Consider the following 18970-nt stretch of genomic DNA (forward strand, 5'->3'; position numbering starts at 1 on the left):
ATCGATCGACCGGCCTACTAATGCATGTTGCACTGCTTGAGCGTACGTTTCAATGTTGAGAAAGGGCATGGTTTCATAGCCTTTGTATTGTAGACTATTTTAAGGCATTCAAAGATCCCGTGAAATAACTACTTCTGAATTAAAAATGGGAAGAATATTAAATTAAATGTGTGGTATTTTTATCGTGTAATAATCCTACGTTTTACCACACCTCAGTTTATTTTCATAGAGCAATAAACAACTGTGTATTACGAATTGTACTCAAGTTATGGTTTTCTTAGTAATTCGTTACGGTATATTTATAAGTTTTATGAATTGAACCGCAAATAATCTGGTAGAGAACCTTCGAGAGTTGACAAATGTAGAGTTCAAAATATTGGACAGAATTTCCTGTAACGTTTAGGTAACTTCTTATTGAAAATCAAAATAAATTAGCCAGTTTAAGATTGATACAAACTATGTCATATTACTATATGCAGACTTTTCGTATTTATAACGACAGATATAGCTTTTAATGATAAATACACGTCACAAGATGCCATCTTTCTTCTATAGTACAATCGTAAAATAATCAGTAAGGAATTTGATTTGTTTTCAGTGACTCTACACGTGGCCAAATTATTCGAAATATATTATGGCATGCAGTTTTATGCGCGTCGTCGCCGACATCGACGTAGCCAGTCAGTGCGCCAAAATATTTAAGTGCCAATATTTCATTCAATCATACCACTATCATTAGTCATTTGTTATCACTCAAAACCCATGTGTTAGGATGAAGTTGATAAAAACAGGTGCACTCTATGACAAGAAATAAAAGATATGTTTCAGAATAAGCTTTATATTTTATTTTAATGTTTATATGTTTAACACCATCAGATCAGACACTGTTGACAATTACATGCATATTTGATACAATGTTTGCAAACAATAACACTCAATCAATGGTAGAATGTAAAATTTTGAATTTGATATTATACAAAACTACTGCATCTAGCTAATAATTTAAATAAGCTTATCTAACTACCTAGTGGCAGTTCAACAGACAAGGAACTTTGACAAGCGAACAAAATAAACGTATCGAAACCTCTCCTGTTTGCCTTCATCAGAATCTCATCGAGATATGACTTAATTTTAGAATTTATTCTTACATCTTACTTTTATATCACTATTATCGATCTCAGTTTCACTGATAGATAATACTATTTAACAAAGCTGGTCCAATTACAGTCATCAGGTAAGATAATAAAAAATCAAGCGAAAATCATAACAAAATTGTTGCAGGAGCCGAAACTCCGCCCAATAATAAACTATAAAAAATCGTATTATTACATCGATGACTACAATACAACACCGCTTACAATTATCAATATCGACAGTTTGCACTACGTGTACATTTTCATTTATATAAGGTACTCTTATTACAACTATAGTACAATTACAAACGGTCTCCTACACTCCATGGCATTCATTCCAAATGATATTATACTTCTATAACCAATTCCCAAATAGAGCTGCTCTACATTACATACAATTCCGAAACAAATTATGCAATTTCAAAACCAAACAATGTGACAGTGAATACTTGGTGTTATTAAATAATGTCAAGAGGTTATTATATTAAGGGTTCGCAAACAATAACATTGTTGTATCTTCCCTTTCAGCTTAAATAAATTAAACCACTTACAAATAACGAATCACAGATACCCTTCGCGAATTGCCACAAACTAACCTCTAGTGACCTCCGGGGTGACCAAAATAATACTCGTCGAACCCCAGGGTGTGCTTAAACTAAACGCAGTCTTAAAATCCATACAACGACTTTCTTATTACAACCTAAATCTGACAACCTGATCATTATGAGTAACGGTACGACGACTAACGAACATGCAACAGTTAAGGAAAGCGAATCAAATGTAATGACAACTAAAACTATTGCATTGTGTCGATGTGTAACGTTCAAACGTTAGGTTCTCAGCGTCCGAAACACGGGAAACACCATAGGCGGTTAGTTAGCACATTCATCAAGTGTCTACTCATCTCTTCGCGTTCACTATCGGAAACATATCACAGATAGTGTGTCGCCGCTCGCGGCTCGTGTCACAGGTAGGGCACGCAGGCCCCGCACCGCGAGCGCCGCTCCGGGGACTCGGCGCGCGCCCTGCACACAAGCACTCGTTAGCTCACGAGCTCCTCTCCTCGCGACGCGAGTCCGAGCGTCCGAGCGCCCGCTTCAGCTTCTCCACCAACCTGCTGTGGAACTTGTCCTCGCGCGCGGCGCCCTTGGGGCTAGCCGAGCCCTTGCTGGGGCTGTCGGCGGCGGCGCGGAGCGACACGCGGGACGGCGGCGCGCGGCAGTACGACAGCGAGCGCATGGCGGGCGCGCTGCGGTGCGGGCTCAGCGCGTGCGAGCGCGGCGACAGCGCCGGGCCCTCCGAGCGCGACTCCGACACCTTGCGGACGCGGCCGCCGCCGAGCCCCGCCTTCTCCGCCGACTCCGAGGTCCGCCGCGACCGCTGCGAGTTGTAAATGTCCCAGTCGTTCTTCACTACAGGCATCATGAACGCCATCTCGGCGGCGGTGACGGTGACTCTTGAGTTTTAACGTTTTTGGTAGAATATCGACTTCGTCGATGTGAAAAACCGAGTCCGATCGTGGGAAACTGTTTTCCGATCGATTGTTGTAAATAAAGATTGTTTTGCACTTGGTTTCTGATATTCACAAAAATGCAATAATTTTTAACAAAAAATTGCTTTTATGTTGAGTTTTCCAGGAAAAACAGAGATAGATTGCAGGAAATACCGGCTTTCACTTCAATGTCACACACTGAACTGATTAGGATAGGATGTTAACCCTAGGACGAATTGCGGTAGAATGAAGTATTCGTGAAAACACACCCTGATTATAAGGAAAATATTGGCGCCACTGTAGCAGTGGCGATTATAGGAAACTTTTATCTGTTGTTTATGTCTGGCTATCTATCATATACAATTAGTAATAGCGAAGTAAATAACACACAAATAAACTTCCTATAGTAAATGTATTTTTTTTTTATAAAATTACTATAAATATGGAGTTAAAAGTAAACACACACATTTACATGGGACAAATTTAGTTCGTCTACTACGTGGAAGACAGCGCTACTGTAGCATCTGCAACTACTCGACAATAGGTGGCGTTACTATAGCATTAAATCTGATCAAATGGCCTGTTCTCACTGTTTCTATGCAATTCTAAGAGATGTCGCTCTTATAACTTTTTCACATGGGACTTTTGTCAGCTGTTACAATACAGTGATAATATTATAATCTTTCCGCATTCCGTGATTTCAGATTCATGATTAGAATACTCGAGGTATATAAATAAGAAAACCTTCTTTAAAAAAAAACTTTATTAAAATATAACATAGTGTGTATTTGAAATCATACATAATCATTATATTATTTACTGACATAACCCAAAGTTAACAATAATTGCTCAACATACGCTCAAAGTTACATTGCAAGAACATTAAATGACATTAATAATAAAATATAATTATCACATGATTAAAAGGTGGGAAAAAACTAATAATGTCATGGACTGGGCCCGATAATAAAGTGTACATAAAACAATAATTAATAACTTACACTAAAACAACAATTGTGCGAAGAGTAAATGGAATTAAATTAAATAGGTTTTTAGTTTTACATTAGGTAATAAAAATACTAAACTAAATATTTACGTTGCTAACAGGCTTTTAGGGACAAGTATTCATATTCAATCCAGTTATATCAAGAAATATTCCAACTCTCAGATATGTAACATTTCAACTAAGCCGTATTAACCAATACTTTTATTGAGACACCAAATATTACATTTTTTGGCAACATTTTCTTGATTAAAAAACCATATAAGCACCATAATTTAACGCCAATTAAAAGCCAATAACACACATTTACGAACAGAAATATAAATGTAGCGACCGTATATTTTGAAAATCAATAATAATATAATAATCAATCAATAAATCACGATTATATATTTATAGGCGGTTTCAATTTGGTTTCATTCAGTAACTAACACCTATTTTGTCTTTCACAATGAACAGTGGTTGAATACAATATACCATTTTTACTTCGCTAATTAACATTACTTCTACATAATTCATAATCGAATAGAGATTCAATAATAGATACTTTATTTTTGACTCAAACATACATATATAGTAGTCTAAATATTTTTCATCCCAAAGTATTTAATTTTTCTTTTATTACATTTAACAGTTTATTTCTTGTTGTTTCAAAAATAGCAATTCTTGATAAAATATTGGCAATGGCTCTGTCTGAATCTGGCAAGTTTATTAGCATCTCTGAATGTTCAATCAAAATACTTTTCCTGCTACATTTTTTAAGAGTAGCTTATAATATTACTACATCAAGATGAAACTTTGCATGCCTAAAAGTTATTAGACATTTCTTAATGGCATGCAAAGTCCCTAACAAGCATTTGACTAGCGTGGTGGCCTAATCTGTAACTTGTTCGGGAGGAGACCCTTGCCCAGCAGTGGGAGAATAACGAGTTAAAAAAACTTAACATTACGCTATTAACATTTCACGTGGTTGACTGCACTGTAGTATTATGATCATCCTTCGATTTCTCAGGGTCGTAGTACCCGTTCAGATTGACCATTGTGAGTAGTTCTACCAGATGCCTTTGATAACCGCACTCCATTAACTTAGTGACGACTTTGTGCAAATATTTGGCAAGTTTCTCAAACAAATGGAACAGCTCTTCCAGTTGTACGAAGCTCGTGTGTGTGAAACATCCGTCTGGTTCTTTTTGCTGCCATTCACTAGAACAAGAGAAATTTAGTCAAACATTGTGTAATAATGTGTAATGACAGTGAGTCATACAAGTCAAAGAATATAAAATGTTTTGTTGTGTCAATTTCAAGGTTAAGGCTTTATTGAAAACATTGCTATTAAGTCCAAAAAAATAAACTTAGATTCATTTAAAACACTGCACTTGTCTTTCAAAGCATATTTAAAAGCGTCGGTCGAGCCAAAGGAAAAGAAGGATAATAAAAATTGATTTAATACCGATTAAGTAAATGTAAAAATTACGTTCGCTTCATCAAAAATAAAGGTACATTTCTCTAAACATCAACTTACCCAGCTTTCAAAACTCGACTAAACTTCAGAATAACGGTGAATATATCATTCAGCAACTTCATAACCGGCGTCGATCTATTATTAAGTAGACACCTGAACAAGACTTTCTTTATATAAACCACGTGGCATTCGTAAAGATCATCCAAAGTCCTTGCTTTCTTCAAATCGTTCTCGAATTCCGTCCAGGAAGTAAGTATGCATGTAGTTACGATGTAATTGTCTAGTGCTCTGATCATTGAGGCCATTATGTGACGATATATTTGAATTGAAATGTATTGCGGTGACTTGAGCAGCTTGCGGGAATGCTGTCTTGATAGTTTTACAGACAGTTTTAGAGACTGAAAAGAGAAGTTTTGTTAATTAAATATGTAGAAAACAATAGATTGTCAATAATTTTAGTCTATATTTTTCGATGTAGACCAAATGAAAACAAATATGGGACCTTGTGGTGCTCTCTTTTTGAAACCTGTAGCACGATTCTGTTCAGTCGGTACTGTCGAGTATCGAAAGTTTGACATTTAAAATGTACTGCCAAAATAGTTCCTACCACGCCCGTTAGAGGCGCTAATCAAAAAAACTCTCGATGACTAGCCAGTTGTAGGTAGTCGATAGTGCTAGAGAATCGAGCTACTGGTATAGACCACGGGTAAAGGCATCATAATGTGCATGACAATTTAGTGCTCATAAAATAATATTTACAACCTTTTTTTTAAATCAATGTCAAATTGTAGCATTACTTACTTCAAAATCTTCGCCCAACACCCAGAATATCCTCCTCATCTTAATCAAAAACTGGAATACTTTAGCATATCGTAGCAAGGCTTCTTGCGACAATATTATGTTCAGCGGCCAACTGACTGAGTAAGTGAGAGATAGACATTGTAGCACGTCCGGGGAACTGTGTTGAAAGCTTAGAGGAGATTCCGTTATCGTGAATGAAAGATTTTCTGAGAATTTGTGCACATCTGCAATGTAAATAAAATTAATTAATATATCCGATCTAAGTCACACACCCCTACTTAATGGTATATACGGTTTCATCAAGAAAATTTTAACGGACGACGTCTCGCTTTTTTTGACGTAGAGTGTATTTAGAAAAATAATTTTATTGAGCTCCTGCATATAGAAACGTGACGTGTACGTTGTGCGTGTACGTGCCTGTAACAACATTTGAGTTGTAAATCAGCAACAAATATTGAATACATTAATTACTTACTATGATGTTGCCAAAAAACACGAAACTTGTCTTTGTAAAAAATAATATAGGATAAAATGTCTATTATAGTCGACATAACAACGAAGGAAAATATGTTTCAACTTACGTGATATCGACGATCCCAGCGCTTTGTCCAGTATGTTATGCAATGTAGCAAAATTCAGTAACTCTTGAGGATTCAAAGTCTTTATCAACTTAGTAAACAAATTGTGACAAATACTCCTAGAAAATTCTCCATCCATAAGAAAGAAGTAATCTTTCAAACTCCTTAGATGTTCATACATATCGAGGTTTACGAGAAAATACGTTAGAATCGAGTTGTTAACGACTTCGAGTTGATATGTTAATGGCAACATTACAGATCTTTGTAGACAAGCAGTCAGTGTTGCTATATTATCACAAGTAATTTTCTTACTATCCTCTTCTTCTGATTCAAAATGTGAAGCAAAAATATTGGAGTACGGTGGTTTTTTCACTTCTTCAAAAATGACTGAAGGGTGAGTGTAACAAGAGGTATTCATATCCAAATTCATTCTACTCGTAAAGTGATCTTTGGAGAAGCTTTTCAAGTCTTTTATTCCGAACGGATCGAACTCGTCGAGAGTGTAAGACCCGTCTAATATGTTGAAGAATGAATACTTATTTCTATATTTACTGGCTGGTGATTCTATTGCTTTAAATGGTGAATTATCAGGTGTATCTACAGTTTGCACGTCACTGTTTATTTCCGATTCAGCTGTTTCGTCGTCCACCATTAATGGGAAGTTGAAACCGTCCGTTGTAAGGAACTCTTTGTCTTTCGGTTTAGCTGATTCTAAATCTTTGCTCGCTTCGCTTCTTGGTGTGAAAATGTCGGCGGTCATCGCACCGTCCAATGGTATATCTGCGGTAGTTGGAGTTTCGAGGTCCAGCTATGAAAAGAAACGTTTATTAAAACTAAAACTCGTTCATTTTCTAAATAGGAATCATATATGACATAATACCATAGTGCTACGTCAAACGTTGGACTAAATATTGTACTAACATAAAAAAGGCAAATACAGTGATTTGTCCTTTTCACTCATGACATACATAGCTTCAAAATGCGACAAAAGTGACAAAACACTGTATAACTAATAGAACCTTCACGACGTTTATTAGCAACACAGTAAAAGAACAAATTTAATACTTACCCCTGGAAATATATCACCGGGAGTGACCGCTCCTGCATTAGGAGTTACTGCAAGGTTATTCACAGAAGAAGTTTCACCATAAGGCTTAAGATTCAACGTCAAACCAGATCTCTTAGCACTTTCTCTCCTCGGACTGTTTTGAACCGATCTCGTCTCGTATTCAGAAGTTAATATCTTTTTCTTATTACGCACCGCTTCTTCTTGCGCTTGATTCGCAGGTTCTCGAAAAATGACCGCTTCAGTAGGAAGATTGTATTCAACTCCTAACACCTTTTGTTTATTGATCAAAGCTTCCTTTTGTGCTTCTGTTCTCGGTTCTGATGCCAGCTTTACATCGGGAGTGGCATTATCAAATTCCGTACCAAGAACTTTAAGTCTGTTCCTCTTAGCTTCTATGAAAGGTGACCAACCCTCGTGAAGATTATTCTCTTCATCAAACGGAACCAACGAAGGATCTTTCACTTGATTGTTCTCAACATCAGTCTGACCAAACTCATGTGCCATAACTTTCTGCTTATTCGAAAGAGCTTCTTGCTTCGTTTTCTGAAATTGTAGATTGTCGTTCACCTCATCCAATTTACTTCCAATATCGCTTGATGATTGCGTGTGTTGTGTCGGCTGGACTCTTGTCGGAACTATATTACCTTGTTCATCCAGTTCTTTGTGATTATCGCAATGTTCGTGATAAGAGCTCGAGACGCCGAAGAAGCTTTTAGCAACATTACAAATAGCGCTTATAACGTTTGAAGAAGTCTGTGATATAGATTTTGTTTTGTGAATGTCTGCTTGCTTTACTTCTACATCCTCCATTACAACAGATTGTACTGAATCAGTCATTGCGTCTTTCGCAGCTTCTAAATTTTCACTGTTCAGTTCGGTTTCTTTATCAATTTCGTCATCAGATTTGCTATAATCAATGCTCTGTATAGACATTGCCATGACTTCTTCGTTCCTCTGATGTTCCAGTTCCAATTTCTCTCGCTTTAGATTTCGTTCTTCCGTTGACAAAAGCTGCATCCTACTCTGGTCTAGTTGTAATCGTTTGATTTTCCATTCTGTGTGCATTTTACTTTTCTCTACTTCCATGTTAAGTTTGGAATAGTATTCCATTATTTTGCTCCTAAAATTTATAAAGATCATATAAGTAACTGTTTAAAGTATTGATCTTATAATTTTCTTCATAACCTACTCAGGCACACTAATGAGAAAAAATTATGGTTAATTTTTTTCTTTCTTTTTCTCTATGGTATGGTGTTAAATACTTAAGATAATGTGAGATTTTACAGCATCAGTAAAAGGAGAATGGGCAAAATAGTATGGAGCCTGGGCGATTCGCGGCCAAACTTGATTTTGTGTTTTTTTAATGTAGCTTGGTCCTGTAATTACTGTGTAGAAGTTTTATTGCCGCGACGCACTTACACGCGACAATAAAATACATTTTGGTTTTTGAGCACTTTTAATAGTATAAAAACATATCTTTGGCTTATATTCGGAGATTAAATAAAAAGTACTATTTCTATTATTGCATATAAATATAGACATTATTAATTTTCGAACAATCATAACAAGTAAATATATAAATATCGTAACAAGTAAACATTAAGTTGTTGTTATTAACTGTTGCTTATGATACACTTCTATATTATATAAGCCCTGTCTTGAATGCTCAGCTTAAAAAATAAGGCGTTCATAGCCAGTTGCGTTCACTGGTCGGTAAACGATCTGCGGGTTAAGCAACCGATGGCGCGGTCATTCCATAGATTGGTGACCGCATAGTGGTATTTGAACTGAGCGTCTCCGTGCTTCCGAGGGCACGTAAAAAGTCGGTCCCGGTTGTTGTGAACTAAGATAACAATCGTTAAGCTATGTTCTTTCGAGCGGCTTGAACAACTTTGAAACTAGGTTAACCATATGATAGATAGATACGAGGTACGATTGTTGTTCATGTTGATGGCATTGCAATCGTTATAAGAAGATGTAACGTTATTACACAACATTAAATGCATTACAGACACGAAATAATTATATTTGTTCTATGAAATTCCATTATATTTACATGTCAATATATTGTTTCCTAGAAGAATTGCAGCGAAACGTTCTTAGTAAAACTTGTTCCTAGTTACTATTACTTTAATTTGACACTACTTTCATTAATGGCCGCCGACCGCCCAGGAGTGCCCATTCTCCTTTCTAGCATCAAAAATAATTAAGACGGAAAAACTATTCGTTGAACGTTTGAACGTTTTCATTGCCCGACTGAATTTTGACGGCCTCTGTAGAGCAGTGGTTAAGTTAGTCGCCACGCGATTACCACTGCGTCGGGAGGTCGTGAGTTCGATTCCCACATGGTTATTTCTTTATATGACCCACAAATAATGATTTCACGTCTGGTACTTCGCGTCCGTTGTTATATGTGTGTAAACGTCGTCCCCGCGACACAATTGTTTGCAGATATTAGTTGTAGAAGATGTCTTTTTTTAATAAAAAAAATATATTTCAAAATGAATATGGGTAATACAAACCTTTCACTATCTCTTAATTTCGCATCAACTTCCTCGCTCGCCTTCTCCGCAGCATGTTCTAGCTCGTGTCGAATTCGTTCTCGTTGCTTCGCTTTACATTTAGCTGCTTTGGCTTCGGCCATCGCAGCTTCGAGCACTCGCAACGAATGTTGTTTCTCTGCTATTATTAGCTGTGCTAGTCTCTTACGTTCGGCTAGAAGAAGACGTTGTTTACTTAACACTTATAATACGTATTTAAATGTCACTCCTAAATATATGTATAGTAGTATTAAATAAGTATTCAGTAATATTTTTTGTTAGTTGATGCATCGTACTGCCTATTGCTAGCGTCTCAGCCCCAGCCAAGTAGCGCGATAGAGTTTTTCTAAGCAATCAGAGAATTAATAACGCTTTGAAATTCACTTGTCGACCCTATTCTATTAAGATTTTTTTTCGTGAAAAAAAGTTCAAAGTAACTACAGTTCATTATGAACATTTACTAACAATATTCTATACTATAATATTATAAAGATGAAGAGTTTGTTTGTTTGATTGTTTGTTTGTTTGAACGCGCTAATCTCAGGAACTACTGTACCGATTTGAATTCTTTCAGTAGTAGATAGTCCATTTATCGAGGAAGGTTATATCATTACGCTACTACCAATAGCAGAAGAGTACCAATGAAAAATGTTGCAAAAACGGGGAAATTTTTGACCCGTTCTCTCTTATGTGACGCAAGCGAAGTTGCGCGGGTCAGCTATTACCTATATTCTTGGATTCGAAGCTGGGGATTCATCTTCCAAAATAATATGACTTACCAACAATCTTCTCCATAGTCTCAGCCTGTTTCAAAGACGCCATTTCAGTGAAGGCTTTTCTCTCAGCCTCTCTTTTCAATAGTATTTGATCAAAAGTAACCAGTTCTCCACTGACGAACAAGCATCTTGTACGATATACATCTAACACTTGCTGCTGATGTTCTAACTCTTCGAAACTTGCACAACATTTTACTGAAGGATGGTCTGAAGATATTAGAAGAACTAATGGATCCTAGAAAAAAAAATATTGTTTTTGTAGAGAACGCCTATTTTACCCAAAGATGTATTAAATATTTTGGCGTCAAGCCTATTTTAAACCAAGCTATAGGCAGATTTGTATGAAATACACCCAAATTTCACCGTTACATATCCCAAAATGGAATCGGGGGCGAGTCTGTAGCTATTTACGGGGCACGATTCTCACAATAGAAAAGACCAAAACTATTTCGCCTGACCCGGGAATCGAACCCGGAACCTCTCGATCAGCATCGTATACACCACCATATCAAATCAGCAAAAAATATTACAAACAAAATAAAACCAACTAGGTAGGCCTATCGTACTATATGCATTAATACTTACACTAGGGTTACAAAGTTTCAACAACCGCAGAGACTTTCCGCACAGCAGTATGAACTTTGCAAGAGATTTCAGAAACTCCGGTACAGCGACACTCTGTGTGATGTGGAATCCCTTATCCCAGTACCTCTTAGACCTACAGTTCACGTATTGATTGTCTTTGCGTATGAAAAACTCGTTGTATCGGTCGTCTAGCTCGCCTTCGAATATATAGCGCTCGATGAATCTGAAATTGTTAGAAACGATTACTTTTTAGGGACTTTTATAGCCCTCATAGGTCGCTGGAATCTATTTAAAAGTAAACTAAAAACAAAAATTTGTGTTGACGTAAGTATAGAACTAAGATAAAGGAAACTGCTTTGACAATAAATTATGCTAGCACTGCCCATTCATGCAAGCTAACGTTTAACTAGCTTTTATTGAATTTTCAGTCAGTGTATGTGCTCTAAGTACAAAGAATGTTAAGTTTAAAAAAAGTTAATGTTTCTTACTTGAAATAAACTTTGCAGACAGTATACAATGAGTTGTACACAGTAAGCGATGTCTGTTTGTGTGTGATCAATGATATTTCGTTAAACAAATACGACATCAGTTCGGCACCATGAGGGATTGCAGCTTTGGCATCTAAAACAATGCACAATTGCACACACATTATAAAGATTATGATAAGATCAGCAAAGGTAATCAAAGTATTACCACCTGTAAACTAAATATCGGAAGATTATAAGAGGGCATATTAAAAGCCTGTTCAAGATGTAACTTTTTTCCTTATTTTAGCAACCCAGTTGTGTTCTAAGTAATTATTTTTGTCAGTATGCGCTAATTGCTACAAACCCTGCGAACTAATTTTGCTTTATAACATTCACATATTATCCTGTCATGCATACTAATTTTCAAACAAATAATGTAAACTAAGATTACCTTTATCCACAACCTTATAAATGGAAGCAATAGTTTCTATCTCATACTTCAGTGGTTCTAAATGGAAGAGTATTTGCAGTAAAGTCGGCATACAGTTCAAACCTTCATTACTGGCCTTACAGCAGTTTTCATATATCTCGGTCGCGACCAGGCGGAAGTCTAGTAAATATGTTCTAACTACTTCTCTCGCTGCCTGAAACAGATATATAAGATAATAGCTGACCCGCGCAACTTCGCTTGCGTCACATAATAAGACAGAATGGGTCAAATGTTTCCCCGTTTTTGTAACATTTTTTATTGCTACTCTGCTCCTATTCGTCGTAGCGTGATGATATATAGCGTATAGCCTTCGTCAATGAATGGACTATCTAACACTGAAAGAAATTTTTCAAATCGGAACGGTAGTTCCTGAGATTAGCGCGTTCAAACAAACAAACAAACTCTTCAGCTTTATAATATTAGTATAGATTTTATAAATTAAACAAAAATAAATGGGAAGGAAACCGAAAAGTTAAGTTTAGTATTAATTCATGTAGATTTCACAAATTATTACATAATTTTTGCGTCATTTTGTAGTAAATTAATACACTCAGCGGCAGAAAAAGTGGCCCAAGCGCTTATCGTGAATTTGTAAACAAATTAAGTAATATATGAAAGATATATTGTTGTAAGTAGTTGCGAAGTGATCTGTTTAGTGTTATGAAGTGTTGAATTTCAGATTAATTTAAGTGACGGATGACTTTTTCTAACAATGTGTGATAGAACTGAATTCAGTGTTGATTCGAGAGGTCAGTTGAATTCTGTATTTTGAAATATTGCTGCACGGAAACGATTTTCTTTATGATTTTTATTGATTATTGGTCTATTTAGATTTTAGAAAAGATTTGAAGATGCCACTTACTGCTGAACAAGTGGCTTAGGTGGTCTTGTTGTCCGATCAGGGCCATTACCATTGAGAGGTGGCTGCATTTTTCAATGTATCGCGTACCACTTTAAGGTCTGCGATTAGGAGGTATCGTGAGATTGGTCTCTACACGCGGCGACCAGGAATTGGACGAACACGATGTACATCCGCAAGAGATGACCGATTTGTTAACCTCGAGGTGCTGAGAAACCGCTTTCTGACAACGTTTGGGATTCACTAGAGGCTTCAAGCGGCACGCGGAGTCATTCTTAGTGAACGTAACATGAGGCGAAGGATAAAAGAACGTAATTTACAGGCAGGAAGACCAACCCGAGTACCAGAACTCGAGAGACACCATCGAGTTGCGCGATTACGATTTGCTCGTAAACATGTGAATTGGCTATCGACCAATGGAGCAAGTTCTTGTTAACCGATGAGTGCTGAATAGCATTAAGAGCACCAAATGGTCGTGAGAGAGTGTAAAGACGCCATTAAGGACGGTTTTTTCCCAACACAACACGTCAGACGGTCAGTTACAAAGGTAGGTCTGTTATGGTATGGAGAGGTGTATGTTTGGAGGCACGTACGGAGCTTGTCATCGTAGATCAGCGCCTAACAGCAGCCGGGTACATTGAAGAAATCTTCCAAGACCATGTTGTACCACTTATGGATTTCATTGGTCGGGAGGATTAACTCTAATGCAGTTTAATGCGCGCGCTCATAGCGCCCGCGTTGTGGAATCGCACCTTGCTGATATCGGGATTCAAAAACTGGCTTAGCCTGCTCACAGTCCAGACATCAAACCCATAGAACATGTCTTGCACATGCTAAAAAATAGTGTATGTGCACTGCCCAATCCACCAGAATCCCTTGGTGAGCGAAGAACCGCTCTAGTCAGAGTGTGGGATAAAGTTCTTCAAGAAGTAATTAAACATCCTCCAAAGTATGCCAGAATGCATGCAGGTCACCATAAATGCTAGAGGAGGTAACACGCGGTATAAACTAGATTTTTTCTTTGGTGCAGAATTAGTTTTTTGCAAAAACTTTCAATAAGCGATTTCGACAAAAGCTGTATTTTTTAATTTTTCCCATTTTTGATTAAAAATTACGACTATTTAGTGTAAATTGTAACTAAACTTGTGTATAAACTGTTTAACTAATAGTTATAGCCAAAATAATAACCATATATTGATATTCTAAAAAGTTTTATCGTAGTTTTGCTTTGGACCACTTTTTCTGCCGCTGAGTGTATATAACTAATTTAAAGAAAATGCGGCACAACAGGTATTTTATGTAAATAAACAACAAAACTCATTAGGCAAGGCAAAACGCAATAAACATTCCCGTTATAAGAGGGTTAAACTAACGAAAATCGCGTTTACAGACACACAATAATACACACTTTGTAATTATGTCTTACGTTAATCCGCGTTGCATCAAGGTGTATGATTTGGATCGTAAATTTATACATCAGTCATCATTCAGTCAAACTTTTTACTTACCTCATAAACCAATCCATTACTATGAAAATGGTCCTCCAAGGACTCATTGAACGCAAACTTATAAAGCCGTCTATAATAAGTGCCGACGAGCAAAAGTTCTGATATATATCCTCTGATATGTTCCTTAGATATTCCTTCCAGCACCAAGTCATCTTTCATGTAAAAACAGTTCGATTCTTGGCTGAATGGAAATGAACTTGTTTCCACACCGACTGTAACAAAAGCAGTATGTTGACTTCATGTCATAAGCAAAATATGTGTTTAAGTAGAAGAGTAAATATTTGAGTTAAAACATTTTTATAATATAAGCACAATTGCTAATGGAGCGATGGTAAAAGCAGTTGCTTTACCACTTACCATTTCACTTACGTAGTTATGTATGTACAATTTATACACAAAAAAATATTTATGTCATCCAGCATTTATATTTTTCAGTTGTTGTAATTTTTGATAAGATTATACACAAACGATACGATTATTTAAATCTTTATACAATTGATACCGAGAAATGCTTTCACTTACATATTAAATACATGATATGTCTGATGAACTGTTTTTCTGGTATGATATCGAAGTCAGCAAGCATGTCGCTGTATGTTTCTCGCCACAAACGAACTTCTCTTGATGATGATGCTATTAATTGGCGCTCTTCTATAGGCGGCATTTTACCTGAAACAAAATTGGTACCTTAAAGTAAATTGATGGCTGTTTATAGTTTTGCAAGTATGGTAGGCGCAAATACAGTAGATGTGGGTAAGAACTATGACCGACGAAACTTTAGGCCGTATTTGTTACGATTTTTGACACTTAAAATATTTCTCTCTCAAATTAAGTGTTTTGTAAAATTCTGGAATGCAATGTTCAAATAAACTGTTAAATTGAGGATTCTTTTAAATGTGGGTATACCTTTTAGCACAAGGTATTCATGTCATGGTATTTTTAGTTCCTCATAAATGCAAGGGTTGATTATTTGTTAAGACTGTTTCCTAAGAATACTTACATACAATATCCCATATGTCATTGGGAACATCCTTATCAACCTGAGTAGCTAGCTCCCAAATATCTACAGAGCCATCATCTGTGTGAGCCCGGAACATTTCCTTCATCTCAGACTTCATATTTGTACTTGCTAATGATATCTGTAACACAACTTTAGCTTAGAATTTACTATTACAAGAGCTCTTTCAATGTTTATAGCAGTTGCCAAATTAACTGTAGAATAATGTTCAAATGCTAATAAATATTTGATGAGCCTTTATTAATATCATAAAATGATATAAATGGGCCAGTGCTAGTACCCACAAAGCTCCACTCTCATACAGTTTTATTTGCTTTTTAAGCCACTTGATGGTTGATTAAAAAAAGTAGCTTTTGTTTAAACATAAATCTTTCTCTATACTTAGTTTTATTGTTTTTGTTAAAAGCCTTTCAGCAGTGTCTGTGTTAAAGAATAACAAATATCCTCACAAAAAACACAAAAAAAGATTAATGCCAAATTAGTAATATTTCACATCCATACCTTAACATTAGGATCAGTGATCACTGAACTGGGTATATGTAAGTCTCTGGGCACAGTCAACCTGGGATAGTTCATTACGTTGTTATGAGGATATGGTGATACATGGGTTGAGGTCATTGAGGCCAAAGACATCGGACTCAGAAATGTCTTCAGTTCATTGTGACCTTTTTGTGAATTTGCAGAGCTTGGTAGAACTGTAAGAATACAAAATACATGTATGAATAATTATATTCATGTGTGGCACTGCAGTAGGATGTAATTCTCAAGACCTTTTTTAATTTATTTAAAGATGGAGTAGTGTTAAAAGGATTTTATGAAGGTGAATGCTTGTGACAAAGTGACAACAAATTAAAATATATATATTGCCAGTAATTTTATAAAGAAATACAAATAATAATATACAAAAATCACACTTTTTCACTAGTGATTTTTATTCAATTTGTAAAAATATACTCACATGATCTAGAATCAAAACTCTCCACTGTGTATTCAGTATATGTTTGTGATTTCTGAGGATTCAATGCAGCTTGGCGTTTCAATGAGAAAGGCAGCTCAAACACATGAGATGGAAAGTAAGCATATGGTTGTGGAGAACCAAACACCTCCCTTTTGGGTTTTGGCAACATCTCATCCAGAAGCCCAAATGAAAACGGATTCTGAAATGAATATAAATGAACTATAATTTAAGATGGTTATAATAATATTACTAGGCAATAACTAGCTTAATAGAAGTATAATACAAAAAATTTCGTCACCACAACTTCTGCAGTATACAAAGTAAAAGTTATACCGGTTTGATCAATAATCCAATAGCAACAACATACCTGAAACATTTCAGGTGACAGATCTTCTTTGACTGTGTTGCTGAGAGCAACCAAAAATCGTATAATGCTATAAACATCTCCTTTACTATCACCGAAGTCTGTGTTACGAAGTACGCTTATTATCTGCTTTAGTTCCACTGATCTCTTGTACTCGGCCACGTTTCTAATATTTTGTTGGTACACCAAGTAGTACGACAAAAGATCAACAATTGGCTCCCCTTTGACCGCGCTTAAATCTTTGGGAGATTTCTTCAATATTATCTCGTAAGCATTAGATCGCATCTTGGCCATAAGTCGCTTTTGCGATACTCGATTCTGATTGCAATATTTGCTAGCTGTTTTAGTACACAATTCAGTAAGTAGATTGAAAACACCAACATCTTCTCTGCTAGTATAAGCCATGATTTCAAGAATAAAATTATCGTAAATCAAAATAATTCATAAGAACTCAAATAGGTATCATTGTACTTTATCCCTAAAAACAAGATAACAATGGAGTTAGCCGCAACGCAGCTACAGCTGTAGTTTACAGATTCCCAGAATTTACAGAACTGTTACTGTTTATGTCCGGTCAGCGACCATCATTCGTCAAACCATAACATTGTCAAATTGAATTCTGTCAAATCCAAAAAAGGTTTGCCAACATTAACAAAACTGACCCTCGTTAAAATCCAATGTATTTAGTCGAGTCACTACGGTTAATGTTAAACCACTCTATTTAGACTGATATTGTCTACAGTATTAAAAAAAAGTAGAAACTTTGAGAGTAGTTTATGGTTAATATAACCTAACTTTCATTTCGGTTTTGTTATTTTGATTCATAAACAAATTCAATAGGAAAAATACTCTATCTAAGACAAAATGAATCAAGCTGAAGTTTCTAAGTTGGTCTCGAAACTGCGTATAACGGTCCCGCCCAGACATCGGAATCTTCGAAACCCAAAGGGCCCAGAAGGCAGACTAGATAAATTACGTAAAACTGTAACAGGTTTAATAAAGTACGAAAGAATAGAGTTGAATGAAACTAGAGCTGATGAAGCACGACAATATGCAGAGAGGGTAAGTAGTAAGGACAAATTAATAACCTGTTAAACCAAAATGTAAAACTAGCCTTAACTTATAGCTCTCTTACCCCTACAATATTAAATTTATTGTTGTACTGAACTATGTTTGTTTTACTTTCAGCTTATTTCAGAAGCAATTCGCAATGGCGACTGTCACAAACCAACCATGGAAGCAGCAGACTTTTGGCTTCTAGAAAAGCAACTTGTACACAAACTTTTCAAAGTCTTAGTCCCAAGATATGAAAATTCACATTTATCTTATACGAAAATGTACAGAGCACCAAAGCCCCAATATGCTCGTATTCTCGAAAAATCTGTGCTAGAACTAAGAGGGAACCCATACCCAGACCTCACTAACAAACAAGTAAACAACAAATATCTGATTCAGAATGTACTTCTTGATGCTGCTAAGCACGACTACAGACAATCCAAATATGCAGAAATGGCTAGTAAAATGGATAAAAAAGCATTGAAAAAGGATCAAGAAACAACTACTGAAAAACCAACTGATAGCTGAATCATAACTAAATGATTTGAATTCTTCTAGTTTAAAATTTATTTAAGATCAAAGCATGTAGAAATAAATACAATAGTTACATCAATGTGTCCCTGATTAAAATTTATTTATCGTTGATAATCCTATCTTTTTGTTACTATATAAATAGTCCTCTTCACCGTATCCGATGATAGTGACCCGGGCTATGTTTATTGCCTGGCGTGAGCTTGTTTTGTTACTAATAGGACACATTGCACTGATGCAGATTGATACATAAAAAAAGTATGATCCACTAATCTACAAA

General features: G+C 36.1%; 3 protein-coding genes across 3 annotated transcripts; 1 reads left to right on the forward strand and 2 right to left on the reverse strand.

Moving 5' to 3' along the window:
* Positions 1-822: 822 nt before the first annotated feature.
* On the reverse strand, positions 823-2885 carry LOC142976979 (uncharacterized). Its single transcript, XM_076120631.1, has 2 exons — positions 2248-2885; positions 823-2158 (listed from the first exon to the last, which is right to left on the reverse strand). The coding sequence occupies exons 1-2, from the start codon at positions 2565-2567 to the stop codon at positions 2098-2100; spliced, it is 381 nt and encodes a 126-aa protein (XP_075976746.1). The 5' UTR covers positions 2568-2885; the 3' UTR covers positions 823-2097.
* A 455-nt stretch (positions 2886-3340) lies between these two features.
* Positions 3341-17691, reverse strand: Grip163 (gamma-tubulin complex component 6). The gene is made up of 16 exons (XM_076120908.1): positions 17107-17691; positions 16740-16938; positions 16283-16476; positions 15764-15902; positions 15286-15432; positions 14764-14975; positions 12358-12550; positions 11928-12060; positions 11440-11662; positions 10858-11089; positions 10061-10253; positions 7539-8658; positions 6473-7277; positions 5892-6115; positions 5151-5488; positions 3341-4831 (listed from the first exon to the last, which is right to left on the reverse strand). Exons 1-16 carry the CDS (start codon positions 17506-17508, stop codon positions 4591-4593), a joined length of 4995 nt encoding a protein of 1664 aa, XP_075977023.1. The 5' UTR covers positions 17509-17691; the 3' UTR covers positions 3341-4590.
* A 171-nt stretch (positions 17692-17862) lies between these two features.
* Positions 17863-18807, forward strand: mRpL17 (mitochondrial ribosomal protein L17). Its single transcript, XM_076120444.1, has 2 exons — positions 17863-18165; positions 18292-18807. The coding sequence occupies exons 1-2, from the start codon at positions 17968-17970 to the stop codon at positions 18685-18687; spliced, it is 594 nt and encodes a 197-aa protein (XP_075976559.1). The 5' UTR covers positions 17863-17967; the 3' UTR covers positions 18688-18807.
* The last annotated feature ends 163 nt before the right edge of the window (positions 18808-18970 follow it).

The sequence above is a fragment of the Anticarsia gemmatalis genome, chromosome 12, assembly GCF_050436995.1.
Source record: "Anticarsia gemmatalis isolate Benzon Research Colony breed Stoneville strain chromosome 12, ilAntGemm2 primary, whole genome shotgun sequence".
NCBI classification, from domain to species: Eukaryota; Metazoa; Arthropoda; class Insecta; order Lepidoptera; family Erebidae; genus Anticarsia; species Anticarsia gemmatalis.

What these genes read in the sequence shown, in the direction of transcription:
- LOC142976979 (XM_076120631.1), bottom strand. Translation starts at nt 2,567, where the DNA reads ATGGCGTTCATGATGCCTGTAGTGAAGAACGACTGGGACATTTACAAC. An exon ending in GAGGACAAGTTCCACAGCAG is followed by an intron (nt 2,159 to 2,247) that starts GTTGGTGGAGAA and finishes GCTTGTGTGCAG; the next exon opens with GGCGCGCGCCGAGTCCCCGG.
- mRpL17 (XM_076120444.1), top strand. Translation starts at nt 17,968, where the DNA reads ATGAATCAAGCTGAAGTTTCTAAGTTGGTCTCGAAACTGCGTATAACG. An exon ending in CACGACAATATGCAGAGAGG is followed by an intron (nt 18,166 to 18,291) that starts GTAAGTAGTAAG and finishes TTTTACTTTCAG; the next exon opens with CTTATTTCAGAAGCAATTCG.
- Grip163 (XM_076120908.1), bottom strand. Translation starts at nt 17,508, where the DNA reads ATGGCTTATACTAGCAGAGAAGATGTTGGTGTTTTCAATCTACTTACT. An exon ending in GTAATGGATTGGTTTATGAG is followed by an intron (nt 12,551 to 14,763) that starts GTAAGTAAAAAG and finishes TATCTGTTTCAG; the next exon opens with GCAGCGAGAGAAGTAGTTAG. An exon ending in TGTTGGGCGAAGATTTTGAA is followed by an intron (nt 5,489 to 5,891) that starts GTAAGTAATGCT and finishes TTCTCTTTTCAG; the next exon opens with TCTCTAAAACTGTCTGTAAA.